This window comes from Archocentrus centrarchus, chromosome 20, assembly GCF_007364275.1.
Source record: "Archocentrus centrarchus isolate MPI-CPG fArcCen1 chromosome 20, fArcCen1, whole genome shotgun sequence".
NCBI classification, from domain to species: Eukaryota; Metazoa; Chordata; class Actinopteri; order Cichliformes; family Cichlidae; genus Archocentrus; species Archocentrus centrarchus.
The window spans coordinates 12,175,071-12,200,442 of NC_044365.1; the positions used below are offsets into that span (position 1 = coordinate 12,175,071).

Consider the following 25,372-nt stretch of genomic DNA (forward strand, 5'->3'; position numbering starts at 1 on the left):
ACCTCTCTTGTTCCAGTCTCATCCGCTGGGTCTCCTCTTCTGATGCCTGCATATCCTCAGCTTTAGATTTACTGGAGCTCCTCCTCTCCATCTTCTCATCTGGCCGTTCATCCTTCCGGCTCTTTCCAAACCTGAAAAAGAGAGAAAAGCGGAGTAGATTTATCTCAGGCTTAGATGTAAATACTTACTTTTCAGTGTACTTATATATATATATATATATATATACTGTATATATATATATATGTGTGTGTGTGTGTGTACATCTCTTCCTTTGTCTCAGGTGAAACAATCAGTAGGAAATTAAAGTGTCAAACTGTCAAACTTTCCAGGTTGGGTTTATATTCTGGAAGCAGAGGACTCTCCCTGGGAAGCCATCTGTTATTGAAAGAATAACTTTAATATGAATGTAATCAGAATGCATAAAGACATATCAAATGATAACTTGACATAGTGAATTCCCACCCTACCAACTGTCCATGCAAGACAGCAGAAAAGATTCAGCTGTGGTATAAAAAGTAAGTCTAAAAAGTAGAAAATGGCAAAACTCTGCTTTCCTAAAGAGAGGATGAACATTCTGCTTCCTCTCGTTTCTCTGTACAATTTATTTAAAGTTATGGAAGCAGTGCAACCAGGATAACAGGGAAGCTCACTGATATCTTCTGTAACTTTCTAGCTGGTGTAAACTTTTACACTTTAATGGCAAGAGCGAAACACTGGTGGCTGTGACAAATTAAAGGCAAAGTGAGGACAAGCCGAGATGATGATTGTAAATTCTCCTTGTCAGACACGCTTTGTTCTTGGCAACAAAAAAAAACTGACCTAGGAGTGTGAGAAAATGATGAGGAATGGAAAATAGATTGCAGGCATGCAGTTAACGGGGACTATGTTACACTTACAGGACCGTACTGTCACAAACAGCTCTGCTACCTGATTCCAATGTCTGACTTCATCACTGCCACCAATGTGCTTGTGGATGGCAACAGATGTTACACATGTGCACAGGATTTAGAGATAAAAGAGACACTTAATGATGAGATGGGACAGGAAAGGCAGTTTTATGTATGATGTCATTTCCTGCTCCACAATGAAGCCAGCTGTGGAGGAAGTGCAAAACAGTAAAGTTTGTATAAGATGTATAAAGTTTTGCAGGCTTGATTTAAGGTTTGTTTTTATTTATCTGAAATGATTTTCTTTTTGCTGTACATTGTTTATACACACATCACTCAAACCTTTCTTCACAGCATAACTGTGACATGAGAAGAAATTTAATAAGTTGCAGAAAAGCGACTGGAATTCATTGACTGTGACCCCACTGGGCTTTTTTGACCACTCTGTCATCCATCTAATTTCAGACAGAGAGGACATCAAGCTCCGCAGTCTCCCATGGTGCCGGGGATAGGATGATGCTAAGTTTATTGTACTTTTTTTTTTTTTCATAGCTGTGCTTTATTTGACAGTTTGAAAACTTTTTTTTCTAAAAGCTGAAAAAGATTGCATCACACAACGTTCACTTAGGGCCAATGGAAGCAAATATATTCATGAAATGGGAGGCTGGTTCCCTCAAGGATGTTTATAATTCTACTTTACATTAAAAGCAACCTGGACCTTTGCGCAAATGTCTTCTTTTTGGTAGCGCCTTTTTGGAATTGTAATCTTTTGAATGTGCTGTGGAAGACCCGAGTTTGTGGCTTCGTAAAGAGCCCAGAGGCAGAGGGAGTGACATGCGGGCTCTTTTGTAGCACAGATAGCATACATTACCTGATTAATTAATCAACAAATGGCTCTAGTAAGGCATAAAACTCTATGCTAGAGCTGGGAATGATAATAATAATGAACCTGCTATCTATCATCAGGGCAGGTGACAGCTTCCCTGGCTTCACTTCAAGGACTTTCATTAACTTCCTGAAAGAAGCTGACCTTTCTGTTTGCAGCGCATAAATATGCTAAAAAGCATGATCACTGGAAAGAAGCTAGTGTTTTCTTTGAACAGTGAACCGAGTGTGTACGCTCGCAACTAAAAGAAAGTGATTGTGCAACATCGCCTTAACTTTCTGTAGGGGCTGCAAAGTTTTGGAGGTCAACCAATGCAAGCACACCATGCAAGCACACCATCAATCTTTATTAGTTTTTAAGTGGATAACGGGGTGTGTAGCAGCAGAGGACAAGTCACGGTGCAGGTGTGTCCACATCTGTTTGAGATAAAGAAAAGGTTGGACTGTGGCTGGATTGACTTTGTAGCATCAGTGCAGTTATGTGCATGGTTAGTGGGCTTCCCAACACTTCAGTGGGGCTGAGCACACCTACACTGGTGTAATAAAAAACCTGTCCAGGGGCTTCAGGAGAACAAAACAAACAAAAGTTCATCTCATGTCTCATCAGACTGGAAGGTTGGTGGTCCAGAGCTCAAGCCTTACCCGAGCCTCAGCCTATCCACTAAAGAACCAGTGGATGTGAGTGCTGCTCTCTATACTCCATTACATCTTGGCTAAAGTTAAGAGTGATGCAGATGGAGATCCTTAGCAGTACTAAGTTGGTGTTGGCCCTATAGCCCATTTGTTTGCTGCTCATGTATTGCTTAGTAGTTGTGGAGCAGCGCCACTGTAAGGTGATAGTTAAGTTTGTAGAAAACCGTGCTGTGGAAATCCCCATTCCTGTGCCCTCTGAGCTAACTGAAGCTCATTCCGGGGAAGTTCGACGCAGCTTAGTTGTCCTCAGTGATTTATTTGTTCACTTATGGTGAATAAAAGCATATTCTGGTTTTCAGCTACTGCAGAATCCATAATAGACTACGGTCACATGAGCTGTGGTTTAAAATGCTGAATCATCAGCTTGGACAACAGCAATAAATAACCAAATTTATTCATGAGAGCACTACTGACTGATTCCCCCCCCCCCATTTTATATTGTTAGGTGGAGCTGTTCAGCCAGATCTCAGTAATTCATGTGTAGAATTCATGTTTGCTAATATAAAATTAGCAAACATACCTATACATTATATTACTTAAGCAGTAATCAAACAGTATTACCCTATAGTGTATGTTGCTAAAATGTGAGCTATGGACATGAACTAGTTTAACTCAGCTTTTACAGTTTATGAAATGTGAACATGCACAAAAATGCCTGTTTATTCTCATTTTAACTTTTTGTTTTGTTTTGTTGGGTCAATCTCTTCCATCAGTCCCCTAAAAACACAAAATAACCTTAAGAGACACAAATATCCGACCCTGACTTTTTTCCTTTTTCTGGATCGATATCAGTACAGTGACGGATGTCTTATAGCATAACATATTAGCAGATTAAGCTGGACTCTGGGCATATGAAAAACTATTTTGCCACCACTGGTGGCCAGAGAAAGAGAGATTAGATCATTAGATTATTAGAAGGCTATTGGGACACTTGTTGATTCACAACAAGTGTCCCAACAATGTTCTTCATTGTCCCCCCCCAGCGGAAACCACAGGAGAGCAAAGGACCACACCAATGCCAGTATTACATTTTACACTATTTCCCGACAGAAAAATATGAGGGTCCTTGGCATCAGTGACTGTGTGTATAAAGATGGCAAAACATATTGACTTTCATACCTGTGTCTGAAAGATAAGTGTCACATCTGAGACTTGGCACAGGAATCCAATAAAAAACAGTAATGATTTGGAGTTAATGAGCGTCAGCTGGTAATGGAGAAACTCAAACCTTTTCTGTAAAACTCTCAAGGTAATATTGGCACCTTGGCATTAATCTGCACTGGCAACAGAATAGCTGTATTGACAGTAAGGCTGATGAGGCTTGATAATAAGATATTGACTGGCAGCTGCAACTCGGGGATAGAATGACAATGGAGCAGCTACAGCATCCATTGCAGTTTAGGAAACAGAACTTCTTTTGGCCCAAAGGTCTGACCAGCTTCTTTATGATTTGACTGCACTGCAGTTTATTTAGGATCTGGAAACTGTCCCGACATTTTAAATTAAACAACAGAAACCTTTAAACTGAGGATAGGAATTCCTGACCTTAGGGATAACTTGATCCTTGTGCTATTATTGGTGCTTACAGGTTCAACTGCTGATTCCTTTACTGATTCTGGGTCAGTTTTCTGTGTCATTATGTTTGGACTGGTTCTTATATAGCACTTTTCTACTCTGCTTTGAGCACTCAAAGCACTTTATCCACCATGACTCATTCACACCCATTCATACAAGCACTTCATTCTTTCTATCTAACATTCACCGGAGTTCAGTATGTTGCCCAAGGATACATGCAGACTGGAGCAGCCAGGGATCAAACCACCAACCTTCCGATTAGTAGGTGACCTGCTCTACCTCCTGAGTTACAGCCACCCCCAGTGGACAGTGCAGAACAGGAAAAAGGCTCTACTGCCATGAGTTTGACATCATTGTTTTGCAGTGCACTGTGGACGGGAACTGTTACACTTGTAGGGGTGTGATGCGCTTGATCATTTGAATTCAAACTTTCCATTCACATCCCTTAACCTTAACTCAAGCCTTCATTTCACTTTTCCCCAGGTAAAGTGTGAGGTGATTATTCTGATAAATTCCCATTTGGTATGATTTTAGATGGTCACAGTTTGACCAATTAAAGCCAGATTAAAATAAATAAATACATTTTGAAAAATGATTCTGACCCCCCCCCCCCAGTATCACTCCACCAGACCGAAAAGCCGTTTAATGATCCATTGCCAGCCATCTACCTCACTATGACAAAGCAGCAGGTAAGAGTGATGAATACACAAATACAGAGGAAGACAAAGAAAGATGGCGGGATGAGACGTAGATTGGACGACTATCACGGATGCAGAGACATTCCGTAATGATTACATGAGCATGAAGCAGACCTGATCTGCGGTATAGTGACATGCAAACAGAATCTAGACAAATTCAGGGAATATTTATGACTTCTGGGATACATTTATTCAAAGCTTGAGCAATTCTGGGCTATTAATCACTTTTTGGTGACTGATGACTGATTGGCTATCAAACCTCATTTGGATGACGCTTAATCTAACATGTGGCAGTCACATGTGCCTTATTATTGTTATGATGGCCACTGATTTGATCAAATATTGAGAGCGAAATTGAAGCATTCAATCCAAGTGTCCTGACTTTGACATCTGCTGACAGTATCTGGTAAAATAAAATGTGTTCAAATTCTGTCACACATTAGGCACATTACTGAGCAGCAGCCTTCACTGGATTTGTCTGCTTCTATTAGAAACGGAGTCAGTAAATAGGTACTCCATTCAACGTGATACATCATCATACATCACAGAAAGCAGAAGGGTTTATACCACTAGCAGTGGATGCCTCATACATCATCTTCATCGATTTACAGGGTGATAATTCTTCAAGGCTGCAATACAACAGAGGAGTGAAGAGTCAAAGGCAGAATTTCAAAAGATGGGGGGAAAAAGTAAATTATGCAAAGCCTTGGAGCCAGTTTGATTGTTACAATCATTTAATCTGGGGAGTGGATTAGAAAGAAGCTAATCTGTTTTGACATCTTCTGTGGGGAATTTTGCAGTTTGTTGCTGACTTAGGAAGAAAAGACAGGAAAAAAAATAGCTGTCTATTCTTTCTTCAAAAATGTGTGGTTTTTGAAACGCAGGGATGTGATGGACCACATGGCTTACCCTCAGATGATGCACTCATCATATGAGGTGTTACATCTTTTGGCGTTATTCAAACCTGCAAATGGAACTAGGTGAGCCAGAAAGGGGAGAAAAAAAAAATGACTGCATCTATCAATTTGAGTAAGTGATGAGAAGATAATTTCAAGGGCAGACAGAAAGAATCATTACGGTTTCTGCTCAGCCAACCTGAAAGTTAATCCAAATCTCCCAGGGCGAAGTCCCCGACAGACATCTGATGTGGTGTCTGAGCCCCCCCCCATGCCCTGAAACTGTATTTGTAGCAGTGAGGAAGAAAATAAATTTTTATGCCTCCACCCCTGCGTTTCATGCTGATAATCTATAAAGCACCATTAAAAATGCTCCTTTCTCTCAGAGAAAAATCAAGAGTTGTGATTATCATCATATTGATGGAAAAAAGTACACAGAACAAAGTTAAGACGAGCACACACACACACACACACGCAAGCAAAGATATATTATGCTTTCTCTAACTTCAGCCGGTCCTCTCCGATACAAGCAATAGGGAGCAGTACATGATTTCTAAACACTGCACCCAGGGCAACAAACTGAGATTGGCATGTAATTTTAATAACACCTTGTTAGGAAGGCCAGACTTTTATATTTGTCTTCACTGGATAAGTGTTGCTGCAGCTTTGGTGAGTAAACACTCGACCTGAGGTGAGACACACAGATGTGTAATAAAAACAATAAGAGCTAAAAAAGAAAAAAGAAGAATTTTTTTTTTCTTCAATCCATGGGAATCCCACTGTGACCCAGTGATCATTAACGGGCATTAAAGGGGCATTCGTTATCGTAGAGTGGCCACAGAGTAATGCCGCCACTGCTGGTTTCCTGGGACACCAACCCCAGAGAGGTATGGGATGATGCCTCCACCAGCCGCTGGCTGATTATCTCCCTCCCCGCGGAACTCATTATCTGCAACCTGTAATGTCAGTCAGTTCGTTCCCTGCACATACAGACCTCTTGAGCTAGAATCTGGAATTCCTCAGGAAAGCATTTTCCTTCATATCTTAAGGAGCAAGACTGCAACCTTATATGTATCAGCTCTTTGAGTTCATGCTGTCTTGGGGTTGATGGTATAGCATGCACCTTCAAAATAACACAGCCGTTAATGGAGCTGCACCCCCCACCCCCACCTTTTCATAGAGACACTGCTTCTTACAGGTCACAGCAAGACGTGACATCTCTGGGCTTTCACCTCATTGGATAAGGGCTCGGGCACACTAAGCCAATCAATTTCCTTCAGGGGAACTGTGGAAAGCTGTTGTTGATTGGCTGCAGCTCTGGAGGGAAGTCAGGCCCAATTCTTCCAGTGATGGTGTGAAAACTGTGGGGGAATGTATAGCAGGGAGGGAGGGAGGACGGGAGTCAAAATGCTTCATCCTGGGCGGGAAAGCAGTAGGTTCTGCACCGTGGAGGCATGGCATGCATTTATTCATGACATCAGTGCACACCCCAGTAGGGGGACAATGCCACGGGAAAAACTATTTTCTCCATAAACTTTTACACCTCTTAGGTCTCCCAGCTGAACAAAGACCCTGTCACGTTGGGGATCAATCAGTTTCAGAGATGCTTTGTGTGTTTTGGGGTTTTTTTTTTCGCCACACTAAAATAATGAAAAAGAAAACTATTTTACAAGTATATGAACTGTATGCAATCTGGGAATCATTTTACTTAAATGGTCCATTTCTCAACCAATAGCACTGTCTCTACACATTTACCATAAAGAGGTTATTGAATGGAAATGAATTCCCTGGCAGTTGCATTGAAATTGGTGCTATACCACCCTGCAGAAAATTGTTTGTGGTCTTAAAATGTATCCTTTTGCCTGCCCGATCAGCCACTGTTTCCTGTTCTCTGGCAGTCAAGTCTTTCAGTTTTTCCTCTCTTCACAATTCTTTTACAGAATTTATCTGACAGCCTTACTCAGTATTTCTTTTCAAGCCTGTATGCAGACTGATCAGCAACGATTACATCAGTAATCTACCTGTTGGTAGCCATAGACATAGCTTCATGGGTAGGTACCACCACCAGCAGTCTTAAAGAAAAGATAAAAGCAGGGTTTAGATGTGTGGAGAATGGTTTGTGATGGAGCAGCAGGACTATTTTAGGGCTGAGTCACAGCCTACAGATATTTTATTAGACTGCCATTATGTCTGTGTGTGCCATTATACTGCATGCAAAGATATATGTGTGTGTGTGTGTGTAGGAGGGTATGGTAGATTTTCAAATTCCAGCATCTGAGTTAATCTGCTCTTAACTGAAAAATTCTCTTTGGTCACAGAGACCATATAAAATAAAGATACAGAGCTGAAGCAACATCTAAGATGCTGAAATTACAACTGTAATTCCAAAAAAAAAGTTGGGGCACTATGTAAAAACAGAATGTAATGATTCACAAATCTCATAAATGCATATCTTGCTCACAACAGAACATGGAAAACAAATGTCTAAACTCACAGCATGTACCATTTTAATAAAAATAAAATAAAATAAAATAAAATAAATAAGGTAATTTTGAATCTGATGGCAGCAATATGCCTCAAAAAGTTGGGAGAGGGCTGTGTTTAGTTTAACAACAGTCTGTAAATGTCTGAGAACTGAGGAGACCAGCTGCTGAACTGTTCTTTTCTGATAGAGGATTCTAGCTGCTCAGCAGTCATGGGTCTTCATTTTTCTATTTTTCATTTCATGATTCATCAAATGTTTTCAAATGCAGTCTGGACTGCAGGCAGGAACTCAGCAGCTACTGACTCTGCTACTACAAAGCCATGCAGTTGTAGTAGCAGAGCAGCAAATGGTTTAGCAGTGTCTTGCTGAAATACGCAAGACATTTCCTGAAAAAGATGTAATGTAAATGAGAGCATGCATTGCTCAAAAACCTGCAAGCACTGATGTGATTTTGCATTTGTGCAAGCTACTAATTCCATAGGCACTGACGCACCTCCATACCATCAGAGATGCAGGCTTTTAAGCTGAGTGCTGATAACAGGCCCGATGGTGCCTTCCCTCTTTACTCCGGAGGATGCCGTGTCCATGCTTTCCCATAAGAATTTCAAATTTCAATTCATCTGACCACAGAAAAGTTTCCTGTTTTGCCTGAGTCCATTTCAAATGACAGAGCTTTAATCTGCATTTCCGGATGTCAACCTGTGTTCACAGACAGTGATTTATGGCTGAGCCCATGCGGTGATTTCCATAACAGAATCATGCCTGTTTTTAGTGCAGTGCAGCCCAAAGATCACGGGTATCCAGTATTGATTTTCAGCCTTGGCCCTTGCGCAAAGAGATTTCTCCAAATTCTCTGAATCTTTTTATTATATTATGTACTGTAGATGATGAGATATTAAAAGTCTTCACAGTTTTACACTGAGGAACATTATACTGTAGTGTGCCATTTAACCTAATTAGTTGGAAAATGTTCCTCCAGCTGTTTCGTTTTAGTACCACTTAGTTTTGCAGCCTTTTGTTGCCGCCATCCCAACTTTTTGGAGATATGTTGCTGCCATCAAATTCAAAATGAGCTAATATTTTCATGAACCCTTCAAACGCTTCAGTCTCAAATTTCCATGTTATGTTTTACTGTGAATAAAATCTGGGTTTATGCGATTTTCAGATCGCTGCATACTGGTTTTTATTTACATTTTAAACAGCATTCCAACTTCTTGGGCACTGGGGTTGTACATCTGAGATAGTGGCTGAGGCTGTCCCCTGCCTCCAAACTAACAACTACGGGAATCAAAGCAACTGTTGAGCTAAATACACGTGCATGTTTGTGTGGGAGAGTTTACATATCTGCCTACAGTTAAAAAGTTGCTGTGTGTGGGCTTGGATATTTGCAAGGAAGAAAAAAAAACCCCAGAATTTATCATTTACTGTGCACTAATTATTCATATTTAAGAAGAAGACAGTACAAACAAACAAACACCCGTGTGTGCGCGCGTGTGTGTGTTTTATCTTTATGCGTGTGCCTGCATATGAAGGAACAGCTTGGCTTTTCCATATTTCAAGCAGCCTGTGCAATACAAAGGACAAGGCCCAGCCCAACATGATTGCCTTTAATGTTTCGCATAAATCACTGAATTGTGCGTGCGTGTACGTGTGATTGTATGGAGGGAAGATTCTGCACACACTCAGAGGAACGTTTCAAACCCATGACACCGCTGATTAAAGCCTCTCATTACAACACAAATAAACAGTCTAAACACATTCACACATCCATTTGTTAAAGTGTATGAGCGCAGTGAGGAGGGAGTTTCTGAAGGACGATTTGCATTAGAAGCACTCGAGCAGCTTGGAGGGAAGTTCAGGTATTGAGTTGAGGCTTTGAATGTGTGTAGCTGTGTAGCTACTGATCTTATTATCATGTTATGTTGTTTTGTTTAATCTGTTACTTTCCTGCACAGTTTCCTTCTCTTATGTCACACTAAAAACAGAAATGCATAATTTGCCAAGGGCCACTGTGCACGAGAGACAAAAAGTTCACATATACTCACATTTTACTGTATACTCGTACGTGGTCCACATACTGCAGTCCACACACTTACACTCAGGGATGCGGTGATGGCGGAGGAGAGGGGGGAGCAAATGTGGTTTATCAGTAGTGGAGCTACAGTAGGTGGCTCAGGCTGTGACCTAGATACAGCACAGCATGCTGCATTCCTAATGGGCCATTTTGATCACTGCCATTCTCTGTTGTGTCCTCAGCCAGGCTACTGCCACACACCTCCAACACAAACACTCGACATTCAGCAGACACAACGGCCAAAGTCTGCTCGGCTCTTTTAATGACGGCAACTTCAACTGCAGGTGTCAGGACTGAATTTTGGAATAGCTGTACAAACTACCACAGATGTGCAAAAACTCGTGAGAATTAGCGACTTCTGTTGATTATAGGTTTGGTGATGGAGTTACAGCTGCTTTCACCTCCTACGGTTTACACCAATTAGGACATGTAGTTGTGTGTGTGTGTGTGTGGGGGGGGGGGGGGGGGGGGGGGGGGCAGCTTATGATTATTGTAATGATAGAAGATCATCTCAAATTAATTTTACTCATCAGGCCTTTTGTCTTTTCAGTTTTGATCATCCGTGCTTCTCGCAATTGTTTGCCAACTCATTTACATGCTGATGAGTCTGCAGACAGATGTATTTTGTGACACTCAGATGCCTGATTTGTGAGATGCTCGCCTAAAGGACAGGCAAGGGGAGAGGCGAGACAGGTTGTCTGCCTTGTAAACGTTAGACTTTAAAATGCATGCATGGACGCGCAGCGGCCCAAGCGCTGCATTTTCAGCCAATTGGAGAAAGGAGACAGCAAAACCGCTGATCCGTGATATACATCCCTCCCAGCATTCAGAGGGAGACAGGAGAGGTCTTTCTGTCAATGCCACAATGAATCTCCAGGGCAGCCGGGAAGGAGGAGGGAAGGGGGATATGTGTGGATACATGAAAAAAAGAGTGAGGGAGTGACAGTAATGGTGAATAAAGTGAGGATAAGCAAGCAAGGAATCCTGAGGAATCTCAGGGATAGTGACTGTACATCACGGACAGGGCAAGATAAATAACCCTGGACACTCCTCTACAGCTGAATGAAGCCGATGGTAAAAACACAGGAGGACAGAACCATAAGGCTCACATACAAGCTACATACAGTGCTTCTGAGCCAAGAAATCATTTCTAAAACAAGCAAATTAGACATACTCAAAAGGATGAGATATCCTTCTACTACCCATGTATATATTTCATTTTATGTTGTAGACACAGAGCAGATTTACTGAGTTGCAGCAAAACAGGTATGTGCTTTACTGCCACAGAAAGAGTAGGAGGGTTAAACTGTTATGGCAAAGCTAAAAATAGACCCCAGGGAGGACATTTCCCTGCATCAGAAGCTGTAAGGAGTAGTCCGAGTTCGAATACCTGTATTACAGATTTTCACAATTGCTATGAAAGCACTTTTGCCCAAACTCTGAAACACAAAACCCAATTTTCAAACCACATTCTCAAAACTCCCGTCTATTCTGCTAAAACCAGACACCTGCACAGAGTTTTATCTGTGCTCACAAACACAGTGTGTGTGTGTAACACCACTGAACAATCATTACACATTACATCAAGAAAAAGCCAACGCGCTGTGCTCAGTTGGGATCGTCAGGGACCGTCAGTGATGGCGGTGCGGCACGCGAAGTAGGACCCCAATGCAGCATCTTATTTTTGCTGGTTCTCTCAGGGAAAACATATAGAATATAAACTGGTCTGGTCAGGAGCCAGGAATAAACTTGGAAACAACATGGGAACCACAGAGGACACGAACTCACAGCGTGCCATGAGCCAACGACAGCAACACAACCCAAAACTGGAGGAGGACACAGACAATATATACACACATGAGGTAATCAGTGAGATAGGAGACACCTGGGAGCACAGCTGAACTGAATCTAACTACTGAAACGAGGGAAGCAAAACTGAACGCAAAGCACACGATGCAAAGGACTGTCAAAGTAAAACGGGAAGTAGATATTAAACAGAAACACAGACTTGACACAACACAGGGAAGGCAAACATACTGAGGAAGGGAACATCTACAGTAGAGGAACATGCACTGGACACAGGAAACAGAGAGATGGATGCTGCTAAAGGTGGTTCTCCAAGCTGCTGAATCATGGGTTGCACTTAGTTGTTCCCAGGACTGCACAGAGCCTTGTGAAAAGTTTCTTTTTAACATGACTGTAGATGCACACGGTCTATCACAGCTGCTCACTTTGATGTGGAAAATGTTGTCATACCGTAGATCTCACTCCTCCTCATCTTCCTCTCACATCATTTCCGTTCATTGCTCGTATGAACCTTTATCTCACCCTCGCTGGCTGTGCACTCGGAACCGGGTGCACACCATCAGCAAGTGTGAACTATTTGAAGTTTTAGCACTGACGTGTGTGCTGTAGTTGTGTTTAACGTCTGCCAACTGTGGTTCACAATATGCAGCCTAAATGAATCACTGTGCAAAACGTGTCAACGAGAGAGAACTTGCTTACAGTTCTGCAGCGAGTTTTCATGAGAGCTCCAAATTGTGTCTACCACATGTTGAAAACTATTTAAGGTTCGCCAAAAGAGAAACTGAGTTAAAACACCGTGAAGACTGAGAATCTGGTCCAAAGAACAAGAGCAGTTTTGTCAGGGTTATCGTATTACAAACCATTCCAGACCTTTATGTCCTTATTTTCCAACTTTGATAAATAAAGGACACAGTCCTTACTGCAGTGCCAGTAAATGGTGCCACCAGATGGTGGCTAGAAGGTGAAGAACTTTAGACTTTGGACATATTTCTTCCTCTAAAATGGATATAATGTTGTTGGTACTCAATTAACTCTGCAGGGTTTTGAACCTGACACGATATGGATCTGCAGATGGAAATATTACCTGGCCTTTATCTGCTGTTGCGGACTGTTTCATCCATCACCACATACCATTCTCTCTCTCTCCCTCACAGCTTTGCACTCTCCCCCTCCCCTACTCACAAGTGTGTTTATGTGTGTGTGTGTGTGTGTGTGTGTGTGTGGGGGGTGGGGGGGGGGGGGTGCTCACATATGTTTGTATGGCAGTGAGAGTCCAATTAAGATTCCTTCATGAAAAACACAGGGAGGAATGAAATCCACTAATCTAGCTATGAAAAGAATCTACATTTCCCTGACACGCTTACCAAAGACTTAAAAATAAAAGATCAGAGAAAGAGAGGGCGAGAGAGAAAGAGAGGGAAAACTGGAAAGAAAAAAACAAAAAACAAAAAAGCAGACAATTTCACTTTACATGCCAAATGCATGTAGACACACTGGCAGAACAAGAGGAATATGGTTCCTGGCTTTAACTGGTTCTCTTTGATGGAAATCAGAAGTGTAATTCAACATCGATTGACATTACCTTTGTAATTCAAAAGCCATTTTCCAAGCTCTTTTTTTTTTTGTGTGTGTCTTCACTGGGATTGTCTGTCTCCCTCTCCCCATCTTCTCACTCACATGTTAAGGTGTGTGTGCAAATCAGCAGGTGGAAACTCAGTGAATGGGAAAGGTCATTTCACCCAAAGGCCTCTATTTCATTACATGCTAAGCCTGGTGGATGGGTGAGGAGACTAGTAATGACTCTTACTGTAGCAGGCAGCCCACTTCGTTTGCATAGGACATAGGGGGAAATAAATAGATTCTCCCGCGAGCATTTCTCACCTCTGTCTCTGTAAAATTAAGCATGCCTTGCATTTCTAATTCAATGTATGCTTTTTTTCCCCCTTCCACAGACCAAAACATACATTAATATGGTTTATTAAAGGAGACATTAGCGATTCATTTGTACTATTTAGAAAAACAAAATGGGATTGTGTCTTTCTCAGATCCATGTACATGTTCTTAATAGTTTCTCATTATTTTTTTAACTCTGCCTGTCCTCTGAGATTCGAGTTGCATTGAACAGCCTTTCTCTGATTGATCAAAGGGAAAAAAATAACATCAAAGTGTCTCAAAGTGTGAAAAACAAATCTCACAGACAGCTGAAGAGAAGAGAAGAGAGGAGAGAGAGGAGGAAGAGAAGAGAAGAGAAGAGAAGAGAAGAGAAGAGGAGAGGATAGGAGAGGAAGAGAGAGAAGAATATGAGAAGAGAAGGAGAGAAGGAAGAGAAGGGAGAAGAGAAGATAAGAGAAGAGAAGAGATAGAGAAGAGAGGAGTACGAGAAGAGAAGAGAGAGAAAGAGAAGAGAAGAGAAGTCTTGCATTCCCATTGGTTGTATCAGGTTGAGATTCCACAGGGGTTGGATCATTAGTAGTCATAGGCCTGGTAGAATATAGAGGGGTGCACTGCTACACTTAATTTGAGCTCTTTAATAACACACCTTTATGAATTCAGTCATGTTTGCAGCCCTCTGCATGAGACACCAGTGTGAGAGACATCGGTGGATCTCATTTCAGGCCGACAAGATTTCAGATTCAATTAACTCCATCATGCAACACCACCTCCCACACACACACACACACACACACACACACACACACACACACACACACACACACAGTAGCCTTCCCACTACTCCACATTCTTCAAGGTCTATCTTGCAGCTCTGCATGATCATTCTAAACCTAATTACTTCAAGGCTGTCTGATGGAGGCCTAGTGCTGCCCAATCACATTTGCATCGAGTGGCCAATAGCAGAGGAAGTGCAGCTGGACAACTGCTACCCCCTCTTCCAGCCCCTCCTTGTTGCAATGCATCCTTATTTGTATCACTCAGGTTCTCCCCATCTCTAAATGCTTCAACCCTCCAGAAATAGATAGTGACATTCAATGTTTGATACCACACACAAAGCAGCATTTGCCGTAAACTGTTGTGCACAAGAGTTTTGTTGTTTTACTATTTCCTTCTCTTGTCACTGCATTGTGTGACAGTGGCGGTAATCTCCTCAGTGGGAGACTTTGTTGTTAGCTGTTTGGCCCCCTGCTGGGACTCTTTGGTACATGACTGGCAGGAGAGTAATGGGATGTCACAGTCAGAGGACATTTTTGTGAAAGAGCTTGGAGTCCCCCCCCCCCCGAAAAATGACCCCTTTAAAAGTTAGGGCATCATGTGCTGACTTTGAAGAAGCAAGGCAGGGAGTTTTCTGAAAAGGTGTTTTTTCCCCCAAGAAGCTGAAAAGGCTGACCTGCTCTCTCTGTGGTGCCCTCAGTGACATGATATTTCTTTTAGCTGTGCAGCCATTTGAAGGTGATATTGAGGCATGACTTTGCACTTGGCAAAGCTGACAAGTTCAGCATTAAGTCCCCTCTGAAATATTTATCCATGACAAGAGAAATTTGTAGCTCGCTTTGCTTTCACTTCCACATAGAGGTAATTTCCGGGAAAAAAAAAAAAAAACAACACTGGCCGCTCTGCTGAGGTGATGTTAAGCTTGCATCACTATCCACAGTTCAAAATCAGTTACTCTACGTGTAATTAACTTTTCCCGTGTTAATATTTTTTGCATCAATTCACATGCCACCCATTCTCATCTATAGACTCCACTTAATGCTGCACCCTTTCCTTCCCTTTAGTACCTCAGCGTAGACGTTATGACAACTAAGGCAGAGCAAAAGAAGAACAATTATCATTTTCTCTCAGATTACATTCAGCAGATGTCAAGGCCCACACGTGGAGGCGGCTAATTGCTGTCTCCAAATCAACTGTGGCATAATACTACAAGCATATGCGAGTGTGTGTTTGCGTGCATGTGTGTGTGTTGGGGAAAGTGAAGATGCTGAGGGGTGTGTTAGCTTGAGAAAATGTATGTTTGTGTTGCTCCATCAGGCACATGCTCTGTGCTCTGTGTGTGTGTGTGTGTGTGTGTGTGTGTGTGTGTGTGTGTGTGTGTGTGTGTGTGTGTGTGTGTGTGTGTGTGTAAAAAAAAACAAAACAAGTTAATGTGTATATCATGCCAGTGTACTAATGATCAAACTGGCTTACCCGCCATCAGCTGTTCACATCCACATGAGCTGAAAGGATCACATGGCATGTAGACATGAAGCTGCACAGCAACACACTTCCTACCTACTCTCACGCCTCACATAAGGCAATCATGGTTATATGGCATGGTATCCATATTCTCAGGATATTCACACATGCAAACACACAAGCACACTTGTGTCACCACCCCCCACACACACTGAGAGCGTGCCCTTATACTACTGAAGAGTAATAAAGATCGAAGGCTGGAAAGCATCCTTCCATTCCAGCTTTCACTGTTTTCTACACTCCACCCAGTTCTCCCACATCTCTCTCTCTCTCTGTAGCCTTGAGTGGGGCTGCACTTGCAGGGAGGAGCAGGCAGATGAGCTCCCCGGGGTGAGTGAGGAAAGGGGTGGAGGTGCACGGCTGTCATACTGAGCTCCGGTGTCTGATGGCTTAGCGCGAGGCATGCCACTGATCAGATTGGTGGGGAGGGTGGGAGTGGTGGGTGGAGGAAAAGAGTATGTGTGTGGCTGAGGAAGCTCTGGGGAGAAAGGGTGAGGGTGATGCCACATCCCATTAACAGAGTCTTTTCATCTATGCACGCACGCAAACATGCATTACACACACGCAAATGTGCAAATTTTTACACGCACTTTGAAAATGCTTGCGCGCACGTGTGAACACACAAACACGGACCAAAAAAAAAAAAAAAAAAAAGATCCTCAGTCTACCCTGCAGGCAGATAGTAGCACGATGCCGTGACTGCCGCTCTGAAGAGCTCCCTTCTTTTCTCATTCTGCCTCTCTGTTTCCTTCTCATCCTCCTTTCCCACTCTTCTTTGGTGCCCCAGTTCACTCCAGTGCACACGCTCCTACTCTCATTCCACCCTAAGCCAACCCACCCCCACCTCTTTCTGCTCTTCCATTTTCCATCCCAGCCTTTCCTTCCATTTTTTTGCAACCTTCGCCCCCATGTCTCTCTGATAATACTGTAGCCTACTTTTTATAGCCTAATGCATTTCAAAAACATATTTAACCACAAAAAAAATTTGCTAACTGAATTTGAATATGAGATGTTTGAATACACAGAGACACATCTTCACACATATGAACACACACACACACACATGAAGAATGCCTATTGTCTAAGAGTCAAATTAAAATCATTTCCACTTTGCTTTAACAATTAAACCCTCATCCCCACGGCTCAGGTTGGCTTTTTTCCTTTTTTTTTCACAGCAGTAATGTTGATGGGGCTATGATGGAGAAGGTCAGTCAGTCACACAGCAGACATACAACAGCTCATTAGGTATGTTGAAGGGAGTCTCGCAGGCTGGCTCAGACATCATTGTCTGCTAGCATGCTAACGGAGCCCTGGGCAAAGCTTCCAACATCTAAACAAAACTGATAGGAGTAGAAAGTAATGATCACATGTTATCCACTAGAGAGGACATGAATAATCACATACAGTGGTTTTAGGGGGATAATGCGTCCCTGTGCACTTCCCTATATTCCACTTGATGCACCAGTGGGCAAGCTATGCATGCATCCAGCAGACATTCTAGAAATAACAGTGATGTCAAGCTGCCTGGGGCTTGTTTTTGGTCTATGCATGCATGCATGCACGCACATTGCAATCCATTCATGAGATTATAGGCTATCTATTACTGGATGTTACACGACTGTACACCAGGCAGCCTCCCAGCCTACATTCTGCACAGTATGAATGCAGAAAGGCTTGGAAGCCAAGGCTGTGCACGGCAGGGTTTTTTTGTTTTTTTTTGTTTTTTTTCTGCGCTTTAGGCTTTAGGCAGTCAATTTTCTTTCCATCACACTGTTGCACACATTCAGTCATTCTTGCACTCACTGTATTTATCTCACACTCTCTCCCTCCTCTCTCTCCCTATATTAGGCCATCTTCCTTTCCCCTGGCTCTGATGTTAATGCACTTCCAATCAGGCTGTCCATTAAGTGGACGTGCGCTACACGTTCATCAGGCCGTCCAAAGTCCTGCATGCAAATGAGCGCAAATTGCATTGCACTGCAAACTCCTTGAAATCTCCTTAGAGGGAGTGTGAGACATGCATCTGTGAGAAATGCAGGAAAAAGTGGGTGCCTGGCTATCCATTTTATGCAGATGAAAACCGCGGAGACAAGCAGTACAAAGGATTAAGCCAACAAGGATGTCTCTTCGATGTACGTGAAACTTGCTAATATAAATTCAGTCCATGACGTGTAAGTCTGAGTGCTCAGTAACTGCCAGCCAAACCTTTTGTCAAGCAAAGTAAAACTTTTCATTCTGAAATCAGTGAAAACTTTTGGAACTGCTAAAAGTGAGACACACAGCAGTTAGATCTTTTGCTTTCTTTCCCTCTCGTCCCTTTTGACTGCTAGGCATTTCACATCACTTCAGTTTGCGCTTTGCACAAAGAGTTTCTTGTTGTATCCAATGGGACTCATTGATTCTCACCTCGGTTCTTTGACATCACTAACTTTCTAAAACTGCGAAGTGGAATATGGAAGAAGAGGGATGGAATAGGAAAGGACAGTGTAGATGTGCACGTTTGAGAGCTGCCATAGTTTTAAATAGAAAAGGCAGGGTTCAGGTATAGAGGTAGCACACTGAAGACACATCTTCAGAGTCAGAGAGTCTGCCTTTTAGTATTCAGGAGGCACAGGGCCTGGCGTTAAATGCACAGAGCATGGGGGAGTGTCAGCGAGGCCTGGCGTGTGCCAACTCTTAAGTGGCTGTGGCACTCAAAGATAATGAAGAACGATGATGAGGCCAAGGAGGGCATGCCGAGGGCCCACGTGCACGGCTAAAAATCACCCAGAAGCCACCTATTGCGCCAAGCACACAGCCACTCAAAAAGGTTTGCCAACGGCGCTGATTGCATGTCACAGTGTCAAACCTGTGGCTCAAATTTCAGCTGTCATTTACTATTCCAGCACACTTCTTTCTAGGTTCTCAGATGAAGATGTGTGTCTCCACAACTGTGCTCATGACTGGAAAGCAACAGGAATGTGAGTCTGTGTGAATTTGTGTGTATTTACACTACATGATGCAACGAGACATGGGTAAAAATAATAATAATAAAAAAAAAAGCGAAAATAATGGAAGATAAGACTGCTTCCTACATTCCTCAATCATGACCTCAAAACACACTTGTCATCTTTATTGTTCATTACTGAGCCGTGCGCTGCGATATGCTAACTAATCCCATTAAACTAATCCACATGAAAACAACTTACGGCACGATAACGGCTTGCACCGCCTCCACCGTTAATTTATGCCATATTTAAATGTGCATGGAGTTGAAATAATTAATGCGACTCCTAATTTTGCTCGTGGCAGAGATACTCAATAGATACCCCCCTGGATGTTTATTTTCATCAGTTCCCTTTGCATGTTCCTGCTTATGCTGTCTGTGTGCACTGTCTCCAGTTCAAAGTGACTCTTTCCAGAGTGAAGAACTTTGTTTTTTACCCATCTGTCCTCAAAGGCAGTGAAACTATTTTCCAGGCTGGGAGACAAATCTTGCAACCCACAAAGCTTTTCAAAGATGTGTCTGGCTTAAATTTGCCTCTAATTTATTAGGCAGCATGATGTGATAATGACAACGTCGAAGACCTACAGCAGCTGTGATGAGTGCTAATTCAATTACTGTTATAAAATCTTTTGCTTGAAACTTTTCTCTCTCTTTTTTTTTTTTTTTTTTAAACACCAATGAATAGCTTAAAGATGTTAAGAGCCGAATCATACCACCTGCTATCGGCTCCCAAGATAGTCTGCTTCTGAAATCTTGCAACCACATGATGAGACAGCCGCTGAGAACACCAGCCACAGGCAACAATTCCAACCTGCAGTCGATTTTATCATCTCCAAAGGTCTTTTATTCTCAAAGCCAAATCGCAGCTCCCCCATTAGCACCCGTATGGGCACGGAACATTTTCTTCTGGTTCACAAATGCTGAGAGTGTTTGGATAGGAGGCACACGCACATGGGATTATGAATAAAACATGCTGCCCTTATTAAAAATAATCTGGCTCAAAAGTGCCAGAGGCCCTTGAGGTCGATAACTCTCCTCCCTCACAGGGTTCAAGGAGAGAGGTCCCTGATTAGCACTGGCAACATCCAGAGAATGCATTCAAATTCTGTATGATCCAGTGGTGAATGTGTTGAGTGGAATTAAATAAAGCAGATAGTGATTAATGCTCAGGGCTATGCACGGTGGAGCCGTCTGGGGGTTTGAGCTGAGCTCCGTCTGGTTCCTTACCTGAACATCTCGCCCAAGCCTTTCAGCACACCTTTCTTGGGTTTATTCTTCTCCTTGTCTTTCTCCTTTTCTGGCTTCTTCTTTTCCTTTCCCCCAGACTTGTCCTGCTCTTTCGGTCTGTCATCTCTGCCATTCAGCCCGGGGCCCAACGTGAGGTCACCACTGGTGGACATGGACTCACGACCCGATCGGGAGCTTGTGTCATCATCCACTGGAGTAAAAGACAATTCAATTCAATGTTATTTTAATATAGCGCCAAATCAGAACAGTCGCCTCAAGGCGCTTTATATTGTAAGGTAAAGATGATACAATAATTACAGAGAAAACCCAACTGTCAAAATGACCCCCTTTGAGCAAGCACTTGGCAACAGTGGGAGGGAAAACTCCCTTTTAACAGGAAGAAACCTCCAGCAGAACCAGGCTCAGGGAGGGGCAGTCATCTGCTGTGACTGGTTGGGGCTGAGAGGAGAGAGACAGAGATTCATAATAACTAAAGTGACATGGAGTGGGAGTTAAATGTCGTTATTGAGAGGAAAAAGTATATCACACTCGTGCAAACACAGAAAGAGTTAACACCACTTTTCTTTTATCAAACAAAAGCATCAATTTTTTTCTTTTGGTAACATCAGAGGAACTATATTCAAAAAAAAAAAAAAGAAAAAAACTCTGTCCCACAAGGTATAACAGCTTTGAACAAAACACACTGAATACATTTGCCTCATTAGTGCTGAATATATTTACATTGTAGACTCATTGAGAATAGTGTTGGGTTGAGCATATTTTTACTTAGCTGAAAGCCTGAAGTTATTTCATCTGTGTACATTTCTCAAAGATCACAAGAGAACTTCATTTTTTCCCCTAAAAAAAAAAACTTGTGAAAATAGTGCGTGCTGCAACGTTTTATGAATCTGGTTCTTAATTACATTTGAACTAATTTCAGCCCAGACATCAAACTGAAACCAAACTCCTTAGGTGATGCAAGGTTGATTAAACTCAAAATTTCCATCACATCTAATCAGAAACGATGTGCAAAATGTAATTAATCTGTCAGTAATTATACATTTAAATCATCTTGAAAAAGGCTCCCGGGGATCTTAATTGCAAATACGGTGTGCTCCGCAGTCGGCACAGCTCCTGTCAGCGCCACATCTCTGGCTCCGAGACATGAGGTAGATGTCCTTCAGATTACAACTTATTACAGTCTTGTGTGTCGATGTCCAAGTTCTTACTTTGATGGAGGAGAGAAAAGCGCTTATCACGAGGAGAGAAGAGGGAGGGGAAACCGTGATGGATTTTCGGAATACGGGATGAGGCAGACTAAGGGAAGGAGGAGCGGCTGGATTCACATTTCAAGGATGAACAGTGGGGTTTGTTTTCTCTTGTGATCTGAGCAGCTATCAGCTATTTCTTTCAGCTGTCATCTCGGAGGAAATTACTGAAATGGAATCTGAACACAAGGCACTGTATAGCAGAAACTGAGAACGACGCGGGCAGATTAAACCCGCACACTCTTACAATTCATCTCTGCTCATGGCCCCTCCCTTCCATCTCCCCACCTCCACACATTTGGTTGTGGGTTCTGGATGGGTACCAATTCTATCACTCATTCTGGTGCCCGCTTATCATCCACTTAAGAGTGAATAGTGGCTGTGAGCTGTATCTAGCTATTTAAATGACTGAGATTAGCAGTGGTGCTAATGTTGCTACTGCTTAGTGATGCCAAGCTGTAGATAACACACTAAACAATGTAATCCAGAGCCTCCCAGAGAGCAGTAGCCAGAGTGTTTATATGCATGTGTACAAAGGCATCCATGCATGAATGTAGATATATCTGCATGTATTTGCACCAAGGTTAATTTGTGTTATTGAGTTAGCAGAAAGGCTAATCTAAACAGAAAATGAAGGCTGATAAAAAAAAAGTGCAATCAATTTCAAAATTACAAAGCAGAGGAAAAAGAAGTGAAAAATACACAAAAAATAACAGTTATCAAAAGGTGAGGCCATCTACAGAAATTTAATGTAATTCAAAAGCAAAACGCCGACATCAGAAGTTCTGATGAAAGCGTCAGGAGACCGACAACCACAAGAAACATTTTGCCACCATCATGAAAGTTCACAACTGAACTCTCGTGCTTTAATAATCAAGGATGTTTAAGCTGGTCTGTCAGCGAAGGTTATGACAGACAAGTAAAATTGGCAGTCCTCTTCCAAAAAACTGAAAGAAGAGATTTTTGCACAGCACAGATGATTTTTTTGTCATCTTCTTTATTTCTTTATTTTTTTTTATTATTTGCTCAAATCACGCAACGCAAAGTAGCACAAGGGAAAGTGCATTTTGCCCAGCAGGATATCTTGTGGGGACACATTTTCTTTAGGTGATGCCACATTCTTATTTTATGTAAATAAAAGTCTGGGAGCAGTGGAAGGCAGAGGCTTATCTGTCAACTTTGACTATTAACCTCAGTGACGAGCACAGACTGGCTGCTTTTATCTAAATTGAAAAACAGAGTTATTTGAATATCATGGGGAGAATGCAATATACAGCGGCAGGGGAAATCGGTTGCTTTCCCCATTTTTCTTTGCAGAGATAAGACTGTATTTAGTGGCTTGCCGACAGAGCTTATGAGAACAAAGCATTTCAGGCAAATAATTCCTTCTTTTTCAAATGTCCCCCAGCTCGTTTAATGGAATCCTTTAATGGTGAATGGAAATTTATATCGAGTGATTACTCTTGTGGTGTTGCTGCGTTATTACCTGTCGGAAAACGTAAGACGGCTGTCTCTCTATATCCCCCGCATGTCTTTTTGTTATCAAACACTAAGCAGGGAAGGATACATCCCCTAAAAAGGAAGCTTGGATGTCTTTCTAGTTCTTATATTCTTGTCTTCATAGTTTAAAAATCAATAATAGTAACTGGTTTCAGTCCCAGTCGTGCACACAAGTAAACAAACATATGGCAAACATACCTGGCAAAGATCTCTAGAACTAACAGCAGCAGACTATAACAGCAATATGTACTGTCTTTCATTTCTAATCATAACTATCATTACACATACAGTGCAGATGGTGTGTGTATGTATGTGTAAAATGGATACGATATGAGCCTGGATGTGGGTAAACAGCAGAAACACTTCCTCATTGGCGCTCTGCTGAAATACACGGTGATGCACTTTAAGAGTATGTAAGCTCCTGAGAGAGCATGCTGGTACAGTCCTGAGCAATTCCACTCAACATGAACTATGTGAATATTAATGTGTGCACAACCTACAGTAGACACCTTTTGCAGATGTACCTTGTCATGCATGCATCTTTGTAGTAACTCTGCAGCGGATCTGTGGAAATATTATTGAGCTGACCTATATTTCCTTGTGTGTCTCAAATGCTTTGCAATAACTGACTAATATCTCATACTGTATATTAACTTAATGCCACAATTCGTGGGCACATTATTCTGGATCAACACTACAAAACAACCTATTGTCAACACTCACGTGTGTCCATGCTGTTCTCTTCTTCTGCTGTATGGACGCCAGGTTTCTCGTACGATTTGTCAATCGCAGCTCGGAAACTCTCGTTGCAGCCCCTGCCCCTGACGATCCTTGAGTGCGTCCTGTGCACGTTGATCTCACCATTCATTGCAACCCCTGCGAGAGCCGTCTGAAGGCTTTCCAAGGAGCTGGACTTTTTCAGACCCAGCGAAGGCCCAACCTGTTGCTCTGCAGAACCTATGGAAAGAGTAAATAACGTCACTGAGACCTGGCATGTGATTATAAATCTGCTGCAAAAGAAACCTAACACCTGTCATCATGGAGCTCACTGTGTGTCAATAAATCATTTACATTTTGTTAGGTTTGTATGGGATGGTGGTACGTGATGCACTTGGTGAGCCATGAGAAGGTGTGAGTCTGGCAATTAACATGAAAAACAAATGATGCCATTGCCTGGCCAATGAAGTGTGTGAAATGAGAACAGAGTATTATATCTTCACCCAGACGTTTTCCTGTTGAGAATTATAATTCAACCTTTGTCTTTGTGTCTGCACATTTAAATTAAGTGGCTGAAACATAATGCATATAAATGGGCCGCTATCAAAGACAGACATGTACCACAGCAGCGGAGTGATTATAGTGTACTGCTAAAATAAAATACATTTCTAATATAGCGGATTCACAAATTGCTGAGATGAACTGTAACACATTTCTAATGCTTTCTGTGCACAGACAGTGAGTAATATCATGAAAGAAACACAAGCTAAATAACATGAAGACAGAAGCATTTGTTGTGAGGCGACCTACAGAACAAATCCAGCACATCACACTGCCGTATGACTCGGCGTGAGCGTCCCCACTTTTTTCCAGCACCACAATGCAATATTAACAGTTAATGTGCAAACTGCAACACAAACGAGGAGCTGCTAGAGTTTAAAAATGATTAGTGAACCCAACGTAAATCGTATCAAACTCTTAAAAGGGCGCAGTGCTGACTGATAAGCTGTGTGGTAAACAGAGTAGTTCAGTAGTGGAGTCAGGCCCACACAGCTGTAATTATTTTTCCAATGCGTGCCAGGGGTTTGTTTAGGGTACATAAGTGGAGTGCGACTCAGGTATTGGTATTTCATTTCTCCGGGGAGCGTCCATCAGCTCCCTGGAGCTCTTACCTCACCCGCCAGTTGGTAAACAAGCAACCCGGTTGATTTTCTGTCCCCTTCATTCTGCTTCGATTCAGAATGCCGCGAGATGCTGTCAAATGTAACGAGATGGCTTTCTGAATATGTGCAAGTGAAGCCTCTTTGTAAAGCTATGCAGAGGCGACTATCAGCAATAAGGGTTAAGCTGTTAATTCAATTACTTTATCAGCTTCGCAAATTCTCAGAGGGCGTAGCAAATGTCTGTGGAGTCAGGACAGAGCAGCATTGTGTCTTTATGACTCCCCGTAGACCATACATACCACCTCCATGCACAGTGAGCACTGC

At 42.3% G+C, this 25,372-nt stretch overlaps 1 protein-coding gene across 3 annotated transcripts in view; it reads right to left on the reverse strand.

Moving 5' to 3' along the window:
* Window positions 1-25,372, reverse strand: part of pard3aa (par-3 family cell polarity regulator alpha, a) — a 315,863-nt gene that overhangs the window by 71,928 nt on the left and 218,563 nt on the right. For all 3 annotated transcript variants that reach the window (XM_030756195.1, XM_030756194.1, XM_030756193.1), the window contains 3 exons: window positions 23,892-24,125; window positions 20,401-20,611; window positions 3-131 (listed from right to left, as the gene is read on the reverse strand). In XM_030756195.1, coding sequence (XP_030612055.1) covers window positions 3-131; window positions 20,401-20,611; window positions 23,892-24,125 — 574 coding nt within the window. The remainder of the gene's footprint in view (window positions 1-2; window positions 132-20,400; window positions 20,612-23,891; window positions 24,126-25,372) is intronic.